Genomic DNA, 25,950 nt, shown 5'->3' on the forward strand with positions numbered 1-25,950 from the left:
CTCCAGAAACATAACAGAAGGTTACTGTGTTAGGAAATTATTAAGTCCAAATGAGGCAGGGACTGATATGACTGACAAATATTCTTTGTACTGTACATCACATAATTAGTGGCACTATATAAATAAAAGTAGAGAACAGACAACACATCCTTTTTACATAGTTTTGAGGGCATAGGTGTTTCTATAATGGGTGCAGTTTGTGCCCACCTTGCACACCATGCAGCCATACTTAATGAATTTCCTCTCTGACAGCCTCACTCTAAAAATGGTGTGGCTGCCATTTTCCTGGTGATTCGCGCATGCGCAGTACAGATTTGACTCTGATAACATGACATACGCCATGTTTTTGGAGATCTGCACATGCACACTAGTGATTAGTCTCCGAGAATACAGCAGGCGCCATGTTTCCAGAGACTTGTGCATGCACAGAGTCTATGGCACCACAGAAAGGAGGGGGCCCACAGAGAGGAGCCTGCTCACGGGTCCCCTCCTTAAGCCGGACCTGCTTTAGGGGTTGGGTATAAAATGCAGACGATCAGGATCCTGACAGCGGAATTCCGACAGTGACATGGAAACCGTGATCTGTTTGGGGTCCTCAGGACCAAGTTTGAGAACCATTGCCCTAACCCAGCCCTCCCGCAGGCTATCCCTTAGCGTCCCCTCCTGCAGCCTAACCCTAACCATCCCTCTAGTGCCTTACCTTAAAAGTAACCCTAACCTTACTTACCGTTGGGATCCATGGGGATTCCGCTGTCGGGATCCTGAGCGGCTGGGATCCTGTCTTACATCCCGTCTTGAGAGATGGCATTCACCCAATGACATAACTATCCTACATTTTCATATTATTGCGCTATTCTGCTTTTAATGAATGCCTTAAATTACTGTAGTCTAAACCTATGATAGAAGATACTGAGAATTATTTGCAGCAAATCCGGATATGTTATAATCATTCTATAATCAAATCTAAAGCTATGCTTGGAAATAAGGGCCACAAAAGTGGGCAATTTCTTTCAATGAGGAAGAAATACCTCTGTAATCTAGCTGCATAGAAACTGGGTATTTTGTAAATGTAGATGTACAAGCAGGTGAGTCATTCCTGTTAGTTACTGACACTGATGATGATTAGGCTGATGTTGACGTTCTCAGGCAATGTTTCTGGACATGACTGTATAGGATGTCATTCTAATTGTGCAAATATAGTTTTCATTGGTTGTGATGAACAGACTACAGTTAGTCTAATGATATTTTGTTATTTTACTCCTATTTTATTTTCCTCCAGGAAATCAAAGTAAAGTATGACAGATTCCTCGCAGCTCCCAAAGCAAAGCGCATCTCTAGATATTGATGACAGCCAAGGAGATGATGGCTCAACACATAATGACACTTTCCCCCTATCTTCCTTGGCCAACCTGTTTGAGAATGAGGAAGGGACAGTACCCGCTGAGGTGAATCGAACTCCTCAAGTTCATTCAGACGGCAAGCAAAACCTTAGGATAAGGTTTCAAGGTGCTTTCAAAAAGGGCATTTCTACTCCAATGGACATACTGGAGTCCACCATCTATGAGTCATCCGTGGTACCAGCACCAAAGAAGGCACCTATGGACTCTCTGTTTGATTATGGAACTTACCATCATCATCCTACAGAAAACAGGCGCAGGCGAAAGAAGATACTTGTAGAGTAAGTAATGTATTGAATGTACACTTTGCAACTTGAGTCAGTTTATCCATTTGATTGTCTGTGATTAAATGATTAGACACTGGAACTATAGCTCACACCTTCCACATGTTAGAGAGCAGATAATTATATTAAAAATAACATTATTACAGCTTTCTCTACATGTTTTTTCTCTGGCATAATTTCAACTTTACGCATTTATTGCTTTACTTAAAAATAAAACAAAAAAAACTTCTTACAATGTCTCTAAAACCCTAACAGAACCAGCTGTGCCTCAATCACGACGTGCAGTCATAAATTGTTGTATTAAATGCTCCTGAGATATATCAAAGGCTATACCAGTGGTTCACAAACTTTTTTGAATCACAGCGCCCTCAAGTATCAGAATTGTTTTCACGGCACCCCTAGGCCCAAAGTTTCTTATTGAAAAATTTAGAAAAAAACATTAGGTTCGCGATGAGGAACAGGATTCACTCTGTTCACATATTTTATGATTGGCAGCCACTAGCACTGGTTTTGACTATTACATTAACCATAAATAATTTGAATTAGTCCTGGACCCACCAATCCAAGGCACCCCAGCAAGTGTCCCGAGGCACTCCAGGGTGCCACGGCACACAGTTTGAGAACCACTGGGCTATTCTATTAGCACTGCAGTGCTTGTGAACTGGGTCTAGTACTAAGGAATACTGGGGCTGATTCAGAGGTGTACGCAACAGGCAGCTTTCCAGAAAGTAGAGGTATAATGCCCCTGTTTCCTGGGCTTGCTGAGGCCAGTGACTGCGTTCTTGGATGCAGCTTCCTGGCCCTGGCAGCATGATTTCACCGGACATGCTCACCTAGTTGATCTGATGCTGCATCTTCGGCGTCCTTTTAGTTAAGACACCTCCTGCGGCTTTCAGATATTTTAGCACAGCTGTTCTTAGTGTCCACCTCTAAATCAGCCCCAATGTGTGACAACAGTGTCTAATATAATGTACTTGAAATATTGCTTTCTGTCTGTGGCACATTTAACTTTGCACAAATATGCCATTTTTTTCTCCATTTTGTACATTATAATTTTTTCCACTCACTTTCCTGTATTGTTAATGTTCCTATGCAGACAGGAGCCTGATTCAGATGTGGTTTGAGGAGCTATCACTGCTGCTTACATGGAAGCAGCAGCTATAGCACTAACATGTTAATGCTGCAGGAGGCGTCACGCCTCCTCTTGCATTAGTGATCACGGAATCAGATCATCTGCAACAACGGCTGGCTGCGTGACCCATCCCTCCTCCAGAACGGCCTCAACACGCCTCCGTTTTGAGAAATGGAGGCTGTCACGGCCCCCTCCCACCCCCAAACAGCAGCAGACTGTCAATCAATTGCAGCCTGCTGTCGACCATCAAGCTACATCACAGACCCGTACTGTACATGAGCAGTACAGGTCCGGCGCATGCACAAAATACCAAAAACATCTAACTAGTTTCAGGACCTGAATAAGGCCCAGCCTATGCAGACAATTCAGAACTGCAGCCTGAACTATAATTGTGCATGGTGGAAGAAGTAAGACCTCACAGTAGTGCAGGGCTACTCATACAGTCGGACACGTGTCTGGGGGCCCAGCAGGTCAGTGGGGCCACGCACAGCCCAATGCCACTTCTCTGGGCAGCATCTATATAAAGCGCAGCCCCTGTGATTTTTAATGCACTGAGGACACACCACTCAGCATATTAAAGTCACAGAGGGAAGAGGTGGCTTCATGATACTGAGATTGGTGGTTGCTTCGTGTATGAGCTGCGGCATGGAACAGTAACGATGATCGTAGCTCATCATTGTCTATGGCAGGTGTGCCGCTACGGGTCGGGTGCATGGGGGTAAATTTACTAAGATGGGAGTTCTGTTAAAGATGGGATGTTGCCCATAGCAACCAATCAGATTCTACTTTTCATTTATCTAGCACCTTCTGGAAGATAATACCTGGAATCTGATTGGTTGCTATGGGCAACATCCCATCATAAATAGAACTCCCATCTTAGTAAATGTACCCCTTGGTCTGACAGCAAATCATCTGGATAGCTGCATGCTGCCCCTCTAAGCACCCTGTGGCCATTTATGTACTGTAGCACAGCTGGCTCCATGTTGTGCTGCAGAGAGCCTAACGCTCTGTCTGATTGTCTGAGCCATGCAGCCCTTGCCCCCTCCTCCTCCACTTCCCGGCATTTCTCCTCTACACCTCACAGACACACACAGTGACTCCAAGAGGACCCCTAATAGAGCTACACAGCTTTATTCTCCTTTGTTAATGCTATGGGGTGGCAACATACATTAGATCGACCCCATATGGTTGACAATCACGTGGTCGACATGGGCTGAATGTTGACATGTGAAAAGTCGACCCTGGAAAGGGTCGACATGTTCAAAATGTCAACATGACAATGGTCGACACATGTTTTTTGTTTTTTCATGTTTTTGGACTTTTTCCTTCCTTAGTATCCATGTCACAAATCATAACCTTCAGTAACCTTGTGGTGATCACGGCGGAGCGAGACACTGTGGCCAAAGTAAGGGGATGCGTTTCTACAGATGGTGGTCTATCCACACTAACCCCAAACATGCATAAAAAACAAACATCCATCTTTGTGTCGACCATTGTTATGTTGACCTTTATTACCTGTCGACCTTTCACGTGTTGACCTTCTGTCCATGTCGACCTTTTGCCTGTTGACCATGTGTGGTCAACCTAATTACTGTAGACCTACTGAATGTAGATCTCCTATACCATACCCGCTATGGACAGTCTCAACAAGGTCTAAGGTAGTGCTAATATAAATTAAAATGAATATATGAATTGTTACATTTATTTAATCCCTATTTATTTTATTAGCATTCTGTTTTTGAATGTCAAATAATCAGCTATGTATATTTCTCTAACGTCCTAGTGGATGCTGGGGACTCCGTCAGGACCATGGGGAATAGCGGCTCCGCAGGAGACAGGGCACAAAAGCAAGCTTTTAGGATCACATGGTGTGTACTGGCTCCTCCCCCTATGACCCTCCTCCAAGCCTCAGTTAGGTTTTTGTGCCCGTCCGAGCAGGGTGCAATCTAGGTGGCTCTCCTAAAGAGCTGCTTAGAAAAAGTTTTTAGGTTTATTATTTTCAGTGAGTCCTGCTGGTAACAGGCTCACTGCATCGAGGGACTTAGGGGAGAGATTTTCAACTCACCTGCGTGCAGGATGGATTGGAGTCTTAGGCTACTGGACATAGCTTCAGAGGGAGTCGGAACACAGGTCACCCTGGGGTTCGTCCCGGAGCCGCGCCGCCGATCCCCCTTACAGATGCTGAAGATCGAGGGTCCGGAAACAGGCGGCAGAAGGCTCTTCAGCCTTCATGAAGGTAGCGCACAGCACTGCAGCTGTGCGCCATTGTTGCTACACACTTCACACTGAACGGTCACGGAGGGTGCAGGGCGCTGCTGGGGGCGCCCTGGGCAGCAATATTTAATACCTTTGATGGCAAAGAATACATCACATATAGCCATTGATGCTATATGTATGTATTTAACCCAGGCCAGATATCTCAAAACCCGGGAGAAAAGCCCGCCGAAAAGGGGGCGGGGCTTATTCTCCTCAGCACACAGCGCCATTTTCCTGCTCAGCTCCGCTGTGAGGAAGGCTCCCAGGACTCTCCCCTGCACTGCACTACAGAAACAGGGTAACAAAGAGAAGGGGGGCATATTTTGGCGATATTTATATATTTAAAGCGCATATAACAAAAACAACACCTTTTAGGGTTGTTTATATACATTTTATAGCGCTTTTGGTGTGTGCTGGCAAACTCTCCCTCTGTCTCCCCAAAGGGCTAGTGGGGGCCTGTCTTCGATAAGAGCATTCCCTGTGTGTCTGCTGTGTGTCGGTACGTGTGTGTCGACATGTATGAGGACGATGTTGGTGTGGAGGCGGAGCAATTGCCGGTAATGGTGATGTCACCCCCTAGGGAGTCGACACCGGAATGGATGGCTTTAATTATGGAATTACGTGATAATGTTAGTACATTACAAAAGTCAGTTGACGAAATGAGACGGCCGGAAAACCAGTTAGTACCTGCTCAGGCGTCTCAGACACCGTCAGGGGCTGTAAAACGTCCTTTACCTCAGTCAGTCGACACAGGTACCGACACAGATGAATCTAGTGTCGACGGTGAAGAAACAAACGTATTTTCCAGTAGGGCCACACGTTATATGATCACGGCAATGAAGGAGGCTTTGCAGATCTCTGATACTGCAGGTACCTCAAAAAGGGGTATTATGTGGGGGGTGAAAAAACTACCTGTAGCTTTTCCAGAATCAGAGGAATTGAATGACGTGTGTGATGAAGCGTGGGTTAACCCAGATAGAAAACTGCTAATTTCTAAGAAGTTATTGGCATTATACCCTTTCCCACCAGAGGTTAGGGCGCGCTGGGAAACACCCCCTAGGGTGGATAAAGCGCTCACACGTTTATCAAAACAAGTGGCGTTGCCGTCTCCAGATACGGCCGCCCTCAAGGATCCAGCAGATAGGAGGCTGGAAACTACCCTGAAGAGTATATACACGCATACTGGTGTTATACTCCGACCAGCAATAGCCTCAGCCTGGATGTGCAGTGCTGGGGTAGTGTGGTTGGATTCCCTGACTGAAAATATTGATACCCTGGATAGGGACAATATTTTATTGACTCTAGAGCAATTAAAGGATGCGTTTCTTTATATGCGAGATGCTCAGAGGGATGTTTGCACTCTGGCATCGAGAGTAAGTGCGATGTCCATATCTGCCAGAAGAAGTTTATGGACGCGACAGTGGTCAGGTGATGCGGATTCCAAAAGGCATATGGAAGTATTGCCATATAAAGGAGAGGAATTATTTGGGGTTGGTCTATCGGATCTGGTGGCCACGGCAACTGCCGGCAAATCCACTTTTTTACCTCAGACCCCCTCCCAACAGAAAAAGACACCGTCTTTTCAGCCGCAGTCCTTTCGCTCCTATAAAAACAAGCGGGCAAAAGGACAGTCTTATCTGCCACGAGGCAGAGGAAAGGGTAAGAGAGGGCAGCAAGCAGCCCCTGCCCAGGACCAGAAGCCCGCCCCGGGTTCTACAAAGCCATCAGCATGACGCTGGGGCTTTACAAGCGGACTCAGGAGCGGTGGGGGGTCGACTAAAGATTTTCAGCAATCAGTGGGCTCGCTCACAGGTGGACCCGTGGATCCTGCAGATAGTATCTCAGGGTTACATGTTGGAATTCGAAAGATCTCCCCCTCGCCGTTTCCTAAAGTCTGCTTTACCAACGTCTCCCTCAGAAAGGGCGACGGTATTGGAAGCCATTCACAAGCTGTATTCTCAGCAGGTGATAGTCAAGGTACCCCTCCTACAACAGGGAAAGGGGTATTATTCCACACTATTTGTGGTACCGAAGCCGGACGGTTCGGTAAGACCTATTCTAAATCTGAAATCCTTGAACCTGTACATACAGAAATTCAAGTTCAAGATGGAGTCACTAAGAGCAGTGATAGCGAATCTGGAAGAAGGGGACTTCATGGTGTCCCTGGACATAAAAGATGCTTATCTGCATGTCCCAATTTACCCCTCACACCAAGGGTATCTCAGGTTCGTGATACAAGACTGTCATTATCAGTTTCAAACGCTGCCGTTTGGGTTGTCCACGGCACCTCGGGTCTTTACCAAGGTAATGACCGAAATGATGGTTCTTCTACGAAGAAAAGGCGTATTAATTATCCCTTACTTGGACGATCTCCTGATAAGGGCAAAGTCCAGAGAACAGCTGGAAGTCGGTGTAGCACTAACCCAAGTAGTGCTTCAACAACACGGGTGGATTCTGAATCTTCCAAAATCTCAATTGTCCCCGACAACACGTCTGCTGTTCCTGGGAATGATTCTGGACACGGTTCAGAAAAAGGTGTTTCTCCCGGAGGAGAAAGCAAGGGAGTTATCCGAACTTGTCAGGAACCTCCTAAAACCAGGAGATGTGTCAGTACATCAATGCACAAGAGTCCTGGGAAAGATGGTGGCTTCTTACGAAGCAATTCCATTCGGCAGATTCCATGCACGAATATTTCAGTGGGATCTGCTGGACAAATGGTCCGGATCGCATCTGCACATGCATCAGCGGATAACACTGTCACCAAGGACAAGGTTGTCTCTCCTGTGGTGGTTGCAGAGTGCCCATCTGTTAGAGGGCCGCAGGTTCGGCATACAGGACTGGGTCCTGGTGACTACGGATGCCAGCCTACGGGGCTGGGGAGCAGTCACACAGGGATGAAACTTCCAGGGTGTATGGTCAAACCTGGAGACGTCTCTTCACATAAATATACTAGAGCTAAGAGCAATCTACAATGCTCTAAGCTTGGCGAAACCGCTGCTTCAGGGTCAGCCGGTGTTGATCCAGTCGGACAACATCACGGCAGTCGCCCACGTAAACAGACAAGGCGGCACGAGAAGCAGAAGAGCAATGACAGAAGCTGCAAGGATTCTTCGCTGGGCGGAAAATCATGTCATAGCACTGTCAGCAGTGTTCATCCCGGGAGTGGACAACTGGGAAGCAGACTTCCTCAGCAGACACGACCTTCACCCGGGAGAGTGGGGACTTCATCCGGAAGTTTTCCACATGATTGTGAACCATTGGGAAAAACCAAAGGTGGACATGATGGCGTCTCGCCTCAACAAAAAACTGGACAGATATTGCGCCAGGTCAAGAGACCCTCAGGCAATAGCTGTGGACGCTCTGGTAACACCGTGGGTGTACCAGTCAGTGTATGTGTTTCCTCCTCTGCCTCTCATACCAAAGGTACTGAGAATTATACGGAAAAGGGGAGTAAGAACAATACTAGTGGCTCCGGATTGGCCAAGAAGAACTTGGTATCCGGAACTTCAAGAGATGCTCACGGAAGATCCGTGGCCTCTACCTCTAAGAAGGGATCTGCTTCAGCAGGGACCTTGTATGTTCCAAGACTTACCGCGACTGCGTTTGACGGCATGGCGGTTGAACGCCGGATTCTAAAAGAAAAGGGCATTCCAGAGGAAGTTATTCCTACCTTGATTAAAGCTAGGAAGGAAGTGACCGCACAACATTATCACCGCATTTGGAGAAAATATGTTGCGTGGTGTGAGGCCAAGAAGGCCCCAACGGAAGAATTTCAATTGGGTCGATTCCTACATTTCCTGCAGGCAGGATTGTCTATGGGCCTAAAATTGGGGTCTATTAAAGTTCAAATTTCGGCCTTATCAATCTTCTTCCAGAAAGAATTGGCTTCAGTGCCTGAAGTACAAACTTTTGTCAAGGGTGTACTACATATACAACCCCCAATTGTGCCTCCAGTGGCACCGTGGGATCTAAACGTAGTTTTGGAATTTCTCAAATCTCATTGGTTTGAGCCTCTCAAATCGGTAGATTTGAAGTATCTTACATGGAAAGTAACCATGCTATTGGCCCTGGCTTCAGCCAGGAGAGTTTCAGAGTTGGCGGGTTTATCGTACAAAAGCCCATATCTGATTTTCCATTCGGACAGGGCAGAACTGCGGACACGTCCTCATTTTCTCCCTAAGGTGGTTTCGGCTTTTCACTTGAACCAGCCTATTGTGGTGCCTGCGGCTACTAGCGACTTGGAGGACTCCAAGTTACTGGACGTTGTCAGAGCATTGAAAATATATATTTCAAGGACAGCTGGAGTCAGAAAATCTGACTCGTTGTTTATCTTGTATGCACCCAACAAGATGGGTGCTCCTGCGTCTAAGCAGACGATTGCTCGTTGGATCTGTAGCACAATTCAACTTGCACATTCTGTGGCAGGCCTGCCACAGCCTAAAACTGTAAAAGCCCACTCCACAAGGAAGGTGGGCTCATCTTGGGCGGCTGCCCGAGGGGTCTCGGCATTACAACTTTGCCGAGCAGCTACGTGGTCAGGGGAGAACACGTTTGTAAAATTTTACAAATTTGATACTCTGGCTAAAGAGGACTTGGAGTTCTCTCATTCGGTGCTGCAGAGTCATCCGCACTCTCCCGCCCGTTTGGGAGCTTTGGTATAATCCCCATGGTCCTGACGGAGTCCCCAGCATCCACTAGGACGTTAGAGAAAATAAGAATTTACTTACCGATAATTCTATTTCTCGTAGTCCGTAGTGGATGCTGGGCGCCCATCCCAAGTGCGGATTGTCTGCATTACTTGTACATAGTTATTGTTACAAAAATCGGGTTATTATTGTTGTGAGCCATCTTTGTTAAGAGGCTACTTCTTTGTTATCATACTGTTAACTGGGTTCAGATCACAAGTTGTACGGTGTGATTGGTGTGGCTGGTATGAGTCTTACCCGGGATTCAAGATCCTTCCTTATTGTGTACGCTCGTCCGGGCACAGTACCTAACTGAGGCTTGGAGGAGGGTCATAGGGGGAGGAGCCAGTACACACCATGTGATCCTAAAAGCTTGCTTTTGTGCCCTGTCTCCTGCGGAGCCGCTATTCCCCATGGTCCTGACGGAGTCCCCAGCATCCACTACGGACTACGAGAAATAGAATTATCGGTAAGTAAATTCTTATTTTAAGGGTGGTCTTCAGGTTGCCGGCGGCCAGGCTCCCGACGACCACCATACTGGCGCCGGAATCCAGACCGCCGGCATACCGACAAAATTTCTCCCTCTTGGGGGTCCACGACCCCCCTGGAAGGAGAATAGATAGCATGGCGTGCGTAGCGCGCCACTGTGCCCGCAGTGTGGCGAGCACAGTGAGCCCGCAAGGGGCTCATTTACGCTCGCCCAACTGTCGGTATGCCGGCGGTCGGGATTCCGGCACTGGTATGCTGGCCGCCGGGAGCCTGGCCGCCGGCATACCATACTACACCCATATTTAATACTGGGTAGGGTGTAAGGGAATATTGCAGACCATGGTAAAGTTATTATTACATGTTTAGAGATATTTTAAATAGAGAGTGCATAAGTGTTCTACATTTTTTTAGTAATGTCTTATGCACGTTATCTTTATAATATCTGTAACAATGTAATAATGTCATTACCACCACACACCACTGTTAAATATAGTCAGGGACAGTGGAGATAATTCAGAGATGTACATAAATGTAATGTTTTTGGATCTGCGTATATACAGGAGCCACACTGCACATGTGCAGATGTATTTCTGCTAAAGTTTGGTATTTTCTTTTGGCCTGGGGTGCTGCGAAAAAACTGATGAGACACTATGTGGGGAATTCTATTGTTATCGCACTCCAAATCTCCCGTTTAAAGTGACGGGAGATCATGGTGCGATATTCAGTTGCCCTCACCTCTCTTCCATTACACACGGGTTTAGGCTTGCAAAGCCCTAAACTCAACTAAAGTAATGGGCGTGAGCGTAAAAAGACCCATTTGGGAGCCCAAACGGGTCCTTTACACCGCATTTCAGCTCACTACCCCCAGGGGTAGTGAGCTGAAATGTAGACACCGGCAGCCGATCGCACCCGAACGGAGCTAAATTGGAATAGCTCCATTCAACGCCATCTAGTGGCTGCCAGTTGTAAAAAAAAATGTAATCTCCCTCTAAGGGGTAAAGTTACTAAAGCTTCTAAAACAGAGAATTGGTGATGTTGCCCATAGCAACCGATCAGATGCTGTCTATCATTTTCTAAAAGGCAATAGAAAAATGATAAACAACATCTGATTGGTTGCTATGGGCAACATCACCAATTCTCTGTTTCTCTAACGTCCTAGTGGATGCTGGGGACTCCGTAAGGACCATAGGGAATAGACGGGCTCCGCAGGAGACATGGGCACTTTAAGAAAGAATTTGGATTCTGGTGTGCTCTGGCTCCTCCCTCTATGTCCCTCCTCCAGACCTCAGTTTTGAATCTGTGCCCGGACGAGCTGGGTGCTGTTTAGTGAGCTCTCCTGAGCTTGCTATAAGAAAGTATTTTGTTAGGTTTTTTATTTTCATGGAGCTCTGCTGGCAACAGACTCCCTGCATCGTGGGACTGAGGGAAGAGAAGCAGCCCTACTCTCTGCAGATAGGTCCTGCTTCTTAGGCTACTGGACACCATTAGCTCCAGAGGGATCGTACACAGGATCTCACCCTTTGTCGTCCGATCCCGGAGCCGCGCCGCCGCCCCCCTCGCAGAGCCGGAAGACAGAAGCCGGGTGAAAGAAGCAAGAAGACTTCGAAATCGGCGGCAGAAGACTCCAGTCTTCACTGAGGTAGCGCACAGCACTGCAGCTGTGCGCCATTGCTCCCACACTACACCCACATACTCCGGTCACTGTAGGGTGCAGGGCGCAGGGGGGGGGGGGGGCGCCCTGGGCAGCAATTAGGACCTCTTGGCAAAAGTTGGACATATATACAGTTGGGCACTGTATATATGTATGAGCCCCCGCCATAATATTGTACATAAACGCGGGACAGAAGCCCGCCGCTGAGGGGGCGGGGCTTCTTCCTCAGCACTCACCAGCGCCATTTTTTCTCCACAGCTCCGCTGAGAGGAAGCTCCCCAGGCTCTCCCCTGCAGATTCACGGTAGAAGAGGGTAAAAAGAGAGGGGGGGGCACATAAATTAGGCGCAAAAACATAATATACAGCTGCTACTGGGTTAACACTAAGTTACTGTGTGATTCCTGGGACATATAGCGCTGGGGTGTGTGCTGGCATACTCTCTCTCTGTCTCTCCAAAGGGCCTTGTGGGGGAACTGTCTTCAAAAAGAGCATCCCCTGTGTGTGTGGTGTGTCGGTACGCTTGTGTCGACATGTTTGACGAGGAAGGCTATGTGGAAGCAGGGCGGGAGCAAATGAATGTGGTGTCTCCGCCGACGGCGCCGGCCCCTGATTGGATGGATATGTGGAAGGTTTTAAATGATAATGTTAATTCCTTGCATAAAAGGTTGGATAAAGCTGAAACCTTAGGACAGTCGGGGTCTCAGCCCATGCCTGATCCTATGTCGCAGAGGCCGTCAGGGTCTCAGAAGCGCCCACTATCCCAAATTGTTGATACAGATACCGACATGGATTCTGACTCCAGTGTCGATTACGATGATGCAAAGTTACAGCATAAATTGGCTAAATCCATCCATTATATGATTATAGCAATTAAGGATGTGTTTCACATCACAGAGGAAACCCCAGTCCCTGACAAGAGGGTTCATATGTATGGGGAAAAAAGGCAGGTGGTGACCTTTCCCCCTTCACATGAGCTAAATGAGTTATGTGAAAAGGCTTGGGAATCTCCAGATAAAAAACTGCAGATTTCCAAAAGGATGCTTATGGCGTATCCTTTCCCGGCAACGGACAGGTTACGCTGGGAATCCTCCCCTAGGGTGGACAAAGCTTTAACACGCTTATCCAAGAGGGTAGCCCTGCCGTCACAGGATACGGCCACCCTAAAAGATGCTGCGGATAGAAAGCAAGAGGGTACCCTGAAGTCCATTTATACACATTCAGGTACCTTACTAAGGCCGGCAATTGCGTCGGCCTGGGTGTGTAGTGCTGTAGCAGCATGGACGGATACCTTATCTGAGGAACTTGATACCTTAGACAAGGATACTATATTAATGACCCTGGGGCATATAAAAGACACTGTCCTATATATGAGAGATGCTCAAAGAGACATTAGCCTACTGGGCTCTAGAATAAATGCAATGTCGATTTCTGCCAGAAGGGTCCTGTGGACTTGGCAATGGACAGGTGATGCCGACTCAAAAAGGCACATGGAGGTTTTACCTTACAAGGGTGAGGAATTGTTTGGGGAGGGTCTCTCGGACCTGGTCTCCACAGCTACTGCTGGAAAGTCAAATTTTTTGCCATATGTTCCCTCACAACCTAAGAAAGCACCGTATTACCAAATGCAGTCCTTTCGATCACAAAAAGGCAAGAAAGTCCGAGGTGCGTCCTTTCTTGCCAGAGGCAGGGGCAGAGGAAGGAAGCTGCACAACACAGCTAATTCCCAGGAACAGAAGTCCTCCCCGGCTTCCACTAAATCCACCGCATGACGCTGGGGCTCCACAGGCGGAGCTAGGCCCGGTGGGGGCCCGTCTCCGAAATTTCAGCCACAAGTGGGTTCACTCCCAGGTGGATCCCTGGGCGATAGAGATTGTGTCTCAGGGATACAAGCTGGAATTCGAAGAGATGCCCCCTCACCGATACCTCAAATCGGCCCTGCCAGCTTCCCCCTTAGAGAGGGAAATAGTGTTAGCTGCAATTCACAAATTGTATCTTCAGCAGGTGGTGGTCAAGGTTCCCCTCCTTCAACAAGGAAAGGGTTATTATTCGATCATGTTTGTGGTACCGAAACCGGACGGTTCGGTCAGACCCATATTGAATTTAAAATCCCTGAACATATACCTGAAAAGGTTCAAGTTCAAGATGGAATCGCTCAGAGCGGTCATCGCAAGCCTGGAAGGGGGGGATTTTATGGTGTCTCTGGACATAAAGGATGCATACCTTCATGTCCCCATTTATCCACCTCATCAGGCGTACCTCAGATTTGTGGTACAGGATTGTCATTACCAATTTCAGACGTTGTCGTTTGGTCTCTCCACGGCACCGAGAATATTTACCAAGGTAATGGCGGAAATGATGGTGCTCCTGCGGAAGCAAGGGGTCACAATTATCCCATACTTGGACGATCTCCTCATAAAGGCGAGGTCCAGAGAGCAGTTGCTGATCAGCGTAGCACGCTCTCGGGAAGTGTTACAACAGCACGGCTGGATTCTAAATATCCCAAAGTCGCAGTTGATTCCTACGACGCGTCTGCCTTTCCTGGGCATAATTCTGGACACAGACCAGAAGAGGGTTTATTTCCCGATAAAAAAGGCTCAGGAGCTCATGACACTGGTCAGAGACCTATTAAACCAAAACAGGTGTCGGTGCATCACTGCACGCGAGTCCTGGGAAAGATGGTGGCATCATACGAGGCCATTCCCTTCGGCAGGTTCCATGCGAGGACCTTTCAATGGGATCTGTTGGACAAGTGGTCCGGATCACATCTTCAGATGCATCGGTTGATCACCCTATCCCCCAGGGCCAGGGTGTCTCTCCTGTGGTGGCTGCAGAGTGCTCACCTTCTCGAAGGTCGCAGATTCGGCATTCAGGACTGGGTCCTGGTGACCACGGATGCAAGCCTCCGAGAGTGGGGGGCAGTCACACAGGGAAGAAATGTCCAAGGGCTGTGGTCAAGTCAGGAGACTTGCCTTCACATCAACATCCTGGAACTAAGGGCCGTATACAACGCCCTACGTCAAGCGGAGTCCCTGCTTCGCGACCAACCGGTTCTGATTCAGTCAGACAACATCACCGCAGTGGCTCATGTAAACCGCCAAGGCGGCACACGGAGCAGGGTGGCGATGGTAGAAGCCACCAGAATTCTTCGCTGGGCGGAGAATCACGTAAGCGCACTGTCAGCAGTGTTCATTTCCGGGAGTGGACAACTGGGAAGCAGACTTCCTCAGCAGGCATGACCTCCACCCGGGAGAGTGGGGACTTCATCAAGAAGTCTTCACGCAGATTGCAAGTCGGTGGAAACTGCCACAGGTGGACATGATGGCACCCCGCCTCAACAAAAAGCTACAGAGATATTGCGCCAGGTCAAGGGACCCTCAGGCGATAGCTGTGGACGCACTGGTGACACCGGTGGTGTTCCAGTCAGTCTATGTATTTCCTCCTCTTCCTCTCATACCCAAGGTGCTGAGAATCATAAGAAAAAGAGGAGTGAGAACAATACTCATTGTTCCGGATTGGCCAAGAAGGACTTGGTATCCAGATCTGCAAGAAATGCTCACAGAGGACCTGTGGCCTCTGCCTCTAAGACAGGACTTGTTGCAACAGGGGCCCTGTCTGTTCCAAGACTTACCGCGGCTGCGTTTGACGGCATGGCGGTTGAACGCCGGATCCTAGCAGAAAAAGGCATTCCGGATGAAGTTATTCCTACGCTGATAAAGGCTAGGAAGGATGTGACAGCTCAACATTATCACCGTATATGGTGAAAATATGTGGCTTGGTGTGAGGCCAGGAATGCCCCTACGGAGGAATTCCAGCTGGGCCGTTTCCTTCACTTCCTACAGGCGGGAGTGACTTTGGGCCTTAAATTGGGTTCCATTAAGGTTCAGATTTCGGCCTTATCCATTTTCTTTCAAAAGAACTGGCTTCTCTGCCTGAAGTTCAGACGTTTGTAAAGGGAGTGCTGCATATTCAGCCCCCTTTTGTGCCTCCGGTGGCACCTTGGGATCTTAACGTGGTGTTGAGTTTCCTGAAATCACACTGGTTTGAACCACTCAAAAGGGTGGAATTGAAATATCTCACGTGGAAGGTGGTCATGCTATTAGCCTTGGCTTCGGCTAGGGTATTTGGCGGCTTTGTCACATTAAAGCCCTTATCTGGTTTTCCATGCGGATAGAGCAGAATTGCGGACCCGCCCACAATTTCTGCCGAAAGTGGTTTCATCCTTTTATATAAACCAACCTATTGTGGTGCCTGTGGCTACTACTGACTTGGAGGATTCCGAGTCACTGGATGTGGTCAGGGCTTTGAAGGTTTATGTAGCCAGAACGGCTAAGGTCAGGAAAACAGAATCTTTGTTTCTCCTGTATGCTTCCAACAAGCTTGGGGCGCCTGCTTCAAAGCAAACTATTGCTCGCTGGATCTGTAACACGATTCAGCAGGCTCATTCTGCGGCAGGGTTGCCGCTGCCTAAATCAGTTAAGGCCCATTCCACAAGGAAGGTGGGCTCTTCTTGGGCGGCTGCTTGAGGGGTCTCGGCATTACAGCTTTGCCGAGCAGCTACTTGGTCAGGTTCAAACACCATTGCAAAGTTCTACAAGTTTGATACCCTGGCTGAGGAGGACCTTGTGTTTGCTCATTCGGTGCTGCAGAGTCATCCGCACTCTCCCGCCCGTTTGGGAGCTTTGGTATAATCCTCATGGTCCTTACGGAGTACCCAGCATCCACTAGGACGTTAGAGAAAATAAGATTTTACTTACCGGTAAATCTATTTCTCGTAGTCCGTAGTGGATGCTGGGCGCCCGTCCCAAGTGCGGACTTCTTCTGTGATGCTTGTATATAGTTATTGCTTAAATAAGGGTTATGTATAGTTGCATCAGGGTTGATCTGATGCTCTGTTGTTGTTCATACTGTTAACTGGGTAAAGTTATCACAAGTTATACGGTGTGATTGGTGTGGCTGGTATGAGTCTTACCCTGGATTCCCAAAATCCTTTCCTTGTACAGTCAGCTCTTCCGGGCACAGTTTCTCTAACTGAGGTCTGGAGGAGGGACATAGAGGGAGGAGCCAGAGCACACCAGAATCCAAATTCTTTCTTAAAGTGCCCATGTCTCCCGCGGAGCCCGTCTATTCCCTATGGTCCTTACGGAGTCCCCAGCATCCACTACGGACTACGAGAAATAGATTTACCGGTAAGTAAAATCTTATTTTTAGAAGCTTTAGTAAATGTACCCCTAAGGATGTTGTGAAGTGAAAACGTTTGGGAACCACTGGTCTATGGTAAGGATATAACTATCACTGAGGTGCGAGTACCCTGGCGCCTGTGTGGGGTACATATAGGCTTGTTGCTACTTGGTGTATCTAACTCTGGTAAAGACATGAAGTTTAAGGGATACTCTAATCTTCATTTAATGAATTAAGTTTAGATATTTGATTTTGAAGAGAGGAGCCTGTGGTGAGTATATTGGCATGCCCCTGCCCTTCTGTAACATTTGTTTTAAGTTGTTGTGCTAAAAGTCTGTAATGGAATTAAGTTTTATATCTCTAAACCTCATTTCATTCTCCCCCCATGAAACAACTTGCCCCTCATTACGATCTGCTGGACTACTTACTTTAAATCATAATTCATGTTTCTCTATCGTCCAAGTGGATGCTGGGGTTCCTGAAAGGACCATGGGGAATAGCGGCTCCGCAGGAGACAGGGCACAAAAGTAAAGCTTTTACAGGTCAGGTGGTGTGTACTGGCTCCTCCCCCTATGACCCTCCTCCAGACTCCAGTTAGATTTTTGTGCCCGGCCGAGAAGGGTGCAATTCTAGGTGGCTCTCATAAAGAGCTGCTTAGAGAGTTTAGCTTAGGTTTTTTTATTTTACAGTGATTCCTGCTGGCAACAGGATCACTGCAACGAGGGACAGAGGGGAGAAGAAGTGAACTCACCTGCGTGCAGGATGGATTGGCTTCTTGGCTACTGGACATGAAGCTCCAGAGGGACGATCACAGGTACAGCCTGGATGGTCACCGGAGCCACGCCGCCGGCCCCCTCACAGATGCTGAAGCAAGAAGAGGTCCAGAATCGGCGGCTGAAGACTCCTGCAGTCTTCTTAAGGTAGCGCACAGCACTGCAGCTGTGCGCCATTTTCCTCTCAGCACACTTCACACGGCAGTCACTGAGGGTGCAGGGCGCTGGGGGGGGGCGCCCTGGGAGGCAAATGAAAACCTTTAAAAAGGCTAAAAATACCTCACATATAGCCCCAGAGGCTATATGGAGATATTTACCCCTGCCTAAATGTACTAAATAGCGGGAGACGAGCCCGCCGAAAAAGGGGCGGGGCCTATCTCCTCAGCACACGGCGCCATTTTCTGTCACAGCTCCGCTGGTCAGGAAGGCTCCCAGGTCTCTCCCCTGCACTGCACTACAGAAACAGGGTATAACAGAGAGGGGGGGCAAAATAAATGGCAATATATTAATATAAAAGCAGCTATAAGGGAGCACTTAATCATAAGGCTATCCCTGTCATATATAGCGCTTTTTGGTGTGTGCTGGCAGACTCTCCCTCTGTCTCCCCAAAGGGCTAGTGGGTCCTGTCTTCGTATAGAGCATTCCCTGTGTGTCTGCTGTGTGTCGGTACGTGTGTGTCGACATGTATGAGGACGTTATTGGTGTGGAGGCGGAGCAATTGCCAAATATGAGGATGTCACCTCCTAGGGGGTCGACACCAGAATGGATGCCTTTATTTGTGGAATTACGGGATAGCGTCAACTCGCTTAAGCAGTCGTTTGCCGACATGAGGCGGCCGGACACTCAATTAGTGCCTGTCCAGGCGCCTCAAACACCGTCAGGGGCTGTAAAACGCCCCTTGCCTCAGTCGGTCGACACAGACCCAGACACAGGCACTGATTCCGGTGGTGAAGGTGACGAATCAACCGTATTTTCCAGTAGGGCCACACGTTATATGATTTTGGCAATAAAGGAGATGTTACATTTAGCTGATACTACAGGTACCACTAAACAGGGTATTATGTGGGGTGTGAAAAAACTACCAGTAGTTTTTACCGAATCAGAAGAATTAAATGACGTGTGTGATGAAGCGTGGGGTGCCCCGATAAAAAACTGCTAATTTCAAAGAAGTTATTGGCTTTATACCCTTTCCCGCCAGAGGTTAGGGAGCGCTGGGAAACACCTCCTAGGGTGGACAAAGCGCTAACACGCTTATCAAAACAAGTGGCGTTACCCTCTCCTGAGACGGCCGCACTTAAAGATCCATCAGATAGGAGGATGGAAAATATCCAAAAAGGTATATACACACATGCAGGTGTTATACTACGACCAGCTATTGCGACTGCCTGGATGTGCAGTGCTGGGGTAGTTTGGTCAGAGTCCCTGATCGAAAATATTGATACCCTGGACAGGGACAATATTTTACTGTCGTTAGAACAAATAAAGGATGCATTTCTTTATATGCGTGATGCACAGAGAGATATCTGCACACTGGCATCACGGGTAAGTGCTATGTCCATTTCGTCCAGAAGAGCTTTATGGACACGACAGTGGACAGGCGATGCGTAGAGGAGTTATTTGGGGTCGGTCTATCGGATTTGGTGGCCACGGCTACGGCCGGGAAATCCACCTTTCTACCTCAAGTCACTCCCCAACAGAAAAAGGCACCGACCTTTCAACCGCAGCCCTTTCGTTCCTTTAAAAATAAGAGAGCAAAGGGCTATTCATATCTGCCACGAGGCAGAGGACGAGGGAAGAGACAGCAACAGGCAGCTCCTTCCCAGGAACAGAAGCCCTCCCCGGCTTCTACAAAAGCCTCAGCATGACGCTGGGGCTTCGCAAGCGGACTCGGGGGCGGTAGGCGGTCGTCTCAAGAATTACAGCGCGCAGTGGGCTCACTCGCAGGTAAATCCCTGGATCCTGCAGATAATATCTCAGGGGTACAGGTTGAAATTAGAGACAGAGCCACCTCGCCGTTTCCTGAAGTCTGCTTTACCAACGTCCCCCTCAGAAAGGGAGACGGTTTTGGAAGCCATTCACAAGCTGTATTCTCAGCAGGTGATAGTCAAGGTACCTCTTCTACAACAAGGGAAGGGGTATTATTCCACTCTTTTTGTGGTACCGAAGCCGGATGGCTCGGTAAGGCCTATTCTAAATCTGAAGTCCTTGAACCTGTACATAAAGAAGTTCAAGTTCAAGATGGAGTCACTCAGAGCAGTGATAGCGAACCTGGAAGAAGGGGACTTTATGGTATCCTTGGACATCAAGGATGCGTATCTCCACGTTCCAATTACCCCTCACACCAGGGGTACCTCAGGTTCGTTGTACAAAACTGTCACTATCAGTTTCAGACGCTGCCGTTTGGTTTGTCCACGGCACCTCGGGTCTTTACAAAGGTAATGGCCGAGATAATATTTCTTCTTCGAAGAAAAGGCGTATTAATTATCCCATACTTGGACGATCTCCTAATAAGGGCAAGGTCCAGAGAACAGCTAGAGATGGGTTTAGCACTATCTCAAGAGGTGCTAAAGCAGCACGGATGGATTCTGAATATTCCAAAATCCCAATTAATGCCGACAACTCGTCTGCTGTTCCTGGGGATGATTCTGGACACAGTTCAGAAAAAGGTTTTTCTTCCCGAAGAAAAAGCCAAGGAGTTATCTGACCTGGTCAGGAACCTCCTAAAACCAGGAAAGGTGTCTGTACATCAATGCACAAGAGTCCTGAAAAAAAAAATAAAAAAAAAAATGGTAGCTTCTTACGAAGCAATCCCTTTCGGCAGATTCCATGCAAAGGGATCTGTTGGACAAATGGTCAGGGTCGCATCTTCAGATGCACCTGCGGATAACCCTGTCGCCGAGGACAAGGGTATCCCGTCTGTGGTGGTTGCAGGAGGCTCATCTATTGGAGGGCCGCAGATTCGGCATGCAGGATTGGATCCTGGTGACCACGGATGCCAGCCTGAGAGGCTGGGGAGCAGTCACACAGGGAAGAAATTTCCAGGGAGTGTGGTCGAGCCTGAAAAAGTCTCTTCACATAAGCATTCTGGAACTAAGAGCAATCTACAATGCTCTAAGCCAGGCGGAACCTCTGCTTCAAGGAAGACCGGTGTTGATCCAGTCGGACAACATCACGGCAATCGCCCATGTAAACAGACAGGGCGGCACAAGAAGCAGGAGGGCAATGGCAGAAGCTGCCAGGATCCTTCGCTGGGCGGAGAATCACGTGATAGCACTGTCAGCAGTATTCATCCCGGGCGTGGACAACTGGGAAGCAGACTTCCTCAGCAGACACGACCTTCACCCGGGAGAGTGGGGACTTCATCCAGAAGTTTTCCACATGCTATTAAACCGTTGGGTAAAACCAATGGTGGACATGATGGCGTCTCGCCTCAACAAAACACTGGACAGGTATTGCGCCAGGTCAAGAGATCCGCAGGCAATAGCTGTGGACGCGCTGGTAACACCTTGGGTGTACCAGTCGGTATATGTGTTTCCTCCTCTGCCTCTCATACCAAAGGTATTGAGGATTATACGGCAAAGAGGAGTAAGACTAGTGGCTCCGGATTGGCCAAGAAGGACTTGGTACCCGGAACTTCAAGAGATGGTCACGGACGATCCGTGGCCTCTACTTCTGAGAAGGGACCTGCTTCAGCAGGGTCCTTGTCTTTTTCAAGACTTACCGCGGCTGCGTTTGACGGCATGGCGTTTGAATGCCAGATCCTAAAAGGAAAAGGCATTCCAGAAGAAGTCATTCCTACCTTGATAAAGGCAAGGAAGGAAGTCACCGCGAAGCATTATCGCCGTATTTGGCGAAAATATGTTGCGTGGTGCGAGCAGCGGAGTGCTCCGATGGAGGAATTTCAACTGGGTCGTTTTCCTACATTTCCTGCAATCAGGATTGTCTATGGGTCTCAAATTGGGATCTATTAAGGTTCAAATTTCGGCCCTATCAATATTCTTCCAAAAAGAATTGGCCTCAGTCCCTGAGGTCCAGATTTTTATCAAAGGAGTACTGCATATACAGCCTCCTGTGGTGCCTAAGGTGGCACCGTGGGATCTAAATGTAGTTTTAGATTTCCTCAAATCCAATTGGTTTGATCCACTAAAGAATGTGGATTTGAAATATCTCACATGGAAAGTGACTATGTTACTGGCCCTGGCTTCGGCCGGGAGAGTATCTGAACTGGCGGCTTTGTTTTATAAAAGCCCTTATTTAATTTTCCATTCGACATAGGGCAGAGCTGCGGACGCGTCCGCATTTTCTCCCTAAGGTGGTATCAGCGTTTCACCTGAACCAGCCTATTGTAGTGCCTGCGGCTACAGACGACTTGAAGGACTCCAAGTTGTTGGACGTTGTCAGAGCCTTAAAAATATACATTTAAAGGACGGCTGGAGTCAGAAAATCTGACTCGCTGTTTATACTGTATGCACCCAACAAGTTGGGTGCACCTGCTTCTAAGCAGTCGATTGCTCGTTGGATTTGTAACAAAATTCAACTTGTACATTCTGTGGCAGGCCTGCCACAGCCTAAATCTGTTAAGGCCCATTCCGCAAGGAAGGTGGGCTCATCTTGGGCGGCTGCCCGAGGGGTCTCGGCATTACAACTCTGCCGAGCAGCTACGTGGTCAGGGGAGAACACGTTTGTAAATTTTTACAAATTTGATACCCTGGCAAAGGAGGACCTGGAGTTCTCTCATTCGGTGCTGCAGAGTCATCCGCACTCTCCCGCCCGTTTGGGAGCTTTGGTATAATCCCCATGGTCCTTTCAGGAACCCCAGCATCCACTTAGGACGATAGAGAAAATAAGAATTTACTTACCGATAATTCTATTTCTCGGAGTCCGTAGTGGATGCTGGGCGCCCATCCCAAGTGCGGATTATCTGCAATACTTGTACATAGTTATTGTTAACTAATTCGGGTTATTGTTTAGGAAGCCATCTTTCAGAGGCTCCTCTGTTATCATACTGTTAACTGGGTTTAGATCACAAGTTGTACGGTGTGATTGGTGTGGCTGGTATGAGTCTTACCCGGGATTCAAAATCCTCCCTTATTGTGTACGCTCGTCCGGGCACAGTACCTAACTGGAGTCTGGAGGAGGGTCATAGGGGGAGGAGCCAGTACACACCACCTGACCTGTAAAAGCTTTACTTTTGTGCCCTGTCTCCTGCGGAGCCGCTATTCCCCATGGTCCTTTCAGGAACCCCAGCATCCACTACGGACTCCGAGAAATAGAATTATCGGTAAGTAAATTCTTATTTTTCCCCCATCTCCTGTGACAGAGTTCCCCTTATGGGCAATCATCATCATATGTCGATCCCAGAGCCAGATCATTCATTATACAATCTGGGCTCATGCCTGGGGCCAAGTGGACACTGCAGAGCCAGATTAAGGGGAGAGGGGGGCATGTTCACTCTGGCCAACCAACCAGTGCCTGATCAAGTTAGGCTGATCTGTCTGCCACCCACAACCCATCTAACCTGCTGCGCTAATAATGTTGAACTGCTTAGTTAGCTACTTCTCTGCGCTCTGTGGGTCGCTGACATCTTCTTTTTTTTGTACAATCGGTTTTTATTAAAGATTTTCAAAGACATGAACAGAAGGAAGAACACATACACATTCAAATATAGAAACACTGATACAGATAAAAGTTTGTAGGCACAAATCTGGAAGTACAATTGCATAATGTAAGAGTAACAGCCAGCAGAGACTAAAGAACCCTCAAAGGCGGCAGCAGCCAAATGGGCTGGCCGGTAGAACACAACCTCTAAAAAACAGGGGATACTAAAATGCAATATCGTAGTAAAATCGCGTTGTGCTTGCTAGAGGGCTGCAATGTACATCAAAAAAAAAAAAAAAAGAAATGTGTTCTTCAACAAGAATATATAAAAACTAAAAGAGAACTAGAATAGGGTAGCCATTAGGCATTAAAAAAGGAAACATAGGAAAGTGGGAAGAAGGAAGCAGAGGGAGGGGAACAAGAGACAGTAAGAGGTACCACTTATTGAGATATATAAACAGTGATACAGGGAAAATAACTACTATCCATCCAAGGGAGTGGCTAAGTAGGCCCGAGAGGCCTTGTATTCTAACCAAGGGAGCCAAGTAGAATTGAATTCACCAGACTTGCCTATCGATGAGAGGAACAAATCTTCCATTCCCATAAAGTAGTCCAGTCTAGCGAACCATGCACGACGGGTCGGGGGGGGGGGGGGGTGGGACCTCCACATGGTTGGGATCACAGCACGTGCTGCGTTACCTAAGTGACGCAATAATGAGTGTTTGTATTGGGACACCGGAATGTTGGAGTGGTTGATAAGCCAAAATGCAGGGTCAGAGGGGATCTGAATCTTAAGAATGGCCTGGGAAATGAGCAAAACCTCCCGCCAAAATGGTTGGATCAGAGGGCAAGTCCACCAAATATGTAAGAGGGAGCCAGTTGTGGAAGAGCAACGCCAGCAGTGAGCTGGCGAGGAGGGGTACATGGCATGAAGGAGGGAAGGGTGTCTATACCATCTTGTCACAACTTTGTATTGAGTCTCCCGGATTTGAACACAAACAGAGCTCAAATGAGCTTTTAAGAAATTTTTTTCCCAGTCTCTAGGCGATAGAGAGAAGCCCAAGTCTCTCTCCCAGGCCACAACAAAGGGCGGTGTATCGACAGGTTGGGAATGGCAGACAATTTTGTATAGCGTGGAAACAGTGTGGGTCGGGTGAAGGGTAGCAACGCAAAGCTTCTCAAAGAGGGTCAACTCCCTGGCAGCGCTGCGAAATCTAGCGTCAGTTATCAAGAAATGCCTTATTTGTAGGAACTTCCAAAAGTCCTGTTGGGGGATGTCCCACCTTGCTCTCAAGTCTTCAAATTGTTTGACTCCAGTCGCCGACACCATCTGGCCGACCCTGAACAATCCTGTAATAGCCCACTGTGAAAAGTGGGCAGGGTTAAGACCCGGAGCAAAATCAGGGTTGGCCAGAAAAGATGTCAAGGGGCCGAATTTAGATGAAATGTAGGGAAGGCTTCGTAGTGTTTTCCAGGCGGCCAGCGTGGGGGTAATAGTGGGATGGGGAAGGAGTAACCTAGGGAAGGAGGGGAGCCAAGGGAATATTTCTGGGAATTGCTGCACGTACAGACCCTCCAGTACCACCCATTGTTTGAGCTTGCGACTTCTCGTCCAATCTATAATTCTACATAGAAGAACGGCATGGTAATAATGTTTTATATCAGGAAGTTTGAGGCCGCCATTCTCGATTGATTCAGTCAGTTGGGAGCGTTTCAATCTAGTTCTCCTCCGTTGCCAGATAAACTGCTGGATCAAAGTAAGTGTGAAAAAAGAAAGAGTGGGAGCGCAGAATGAATCCAATATATTATTTTATTTAAAATATTAATATGTCATCCACATAATTAATATTAATATTTTAAATAAAATAATATATTGGATTCATTCTGCGCTCCCACTCTTTCTTTTTTCACACTTACTTTGATCCATTGTTGGGGCAGCCCGCCCACAACTGGTGAGCAGCCGTCTGAATCCAACCACATATAGTGTGTGTATTGTAGAGCGCCAATCTTTTGTGTATAAACTGCTGGATCAATCGTGAGATAGATTGGAACCAGGACTCTGGGATGCGTATCGGGAGGGTCTGCATTACATACAATAATTTGGGGAGAGTGTTCATCTTAACTATATTTATCCTCCCAAACCAGGACAGATATTTCATATGCCATCTAGAATAGTCATTCCGAATCATATGCAAAAGGGGCAAATAATTTAATAGGAACAATTGGGATTCGTTGGCCGACAGATTAACACCGAGGTATGTTATGTGAGAGGATTGCCATGAGAAGGGGAAAGAGCGTTTAAGGTTCACTACGGACTCTGCAGGGGTGGAAATATTAAGAGCGCTAGATTTAGAGTAGTTAATTTTAAAGTTGGAAAGTTGCCCATAGAGGTTGAGTTCTTTCATTAGGTGTGGCAAGGAGTCGGTGGGGTGGGATACTATGGCTAAAAGGTCGTCGGCGAACAGTGCTAATTTGTACTCTCCATCTCCCACGGCAAAACCCTTGAT

General features: G+C 47.8%; 1 protein-coding gene across 1 annotated transcript in view; it reads left to right on the forward strand.

The window, feature by feature from the left end:
• Positions 1–1,280: 1,280 nt before the first annotated feature.
• The window catches only part of TRPV4 (transient receptor potential cation channel subfamily V member 4), a 145,454-nt gene continuing 120,784 nt past the window's right edge, over positions 1,281–25,950 (forward strand). Inside the window, exon 1 of the mRNA XM_063913232.1 lies at positions 1,281–1,678. Coding sequence (XP_063769302.1) covers positions 1,296–1,678 — 383 coding nt within the window. The 5' untranslated portion in view covers positions 1,281–1,295. The remainder of the gene's footprint in view (positions 1,679–25,950) is intronic.

Source organism: Pseudophryne corroboree, chromosome 1, assembly GCF_028390025.1.
Source record: "Pseudophryne corroboree isolate aPseCor3 chromosome 1, aPseCor3.hap2, whole genome shotgun sequence".
NCBI classification, from domain to species: domain Eukaryota; kingdom Metazoa; phylum Chordata; class Amphibia; order Anura; family Myobatrachidae; genus Pseudophryne; species Pseudophryne corroboree.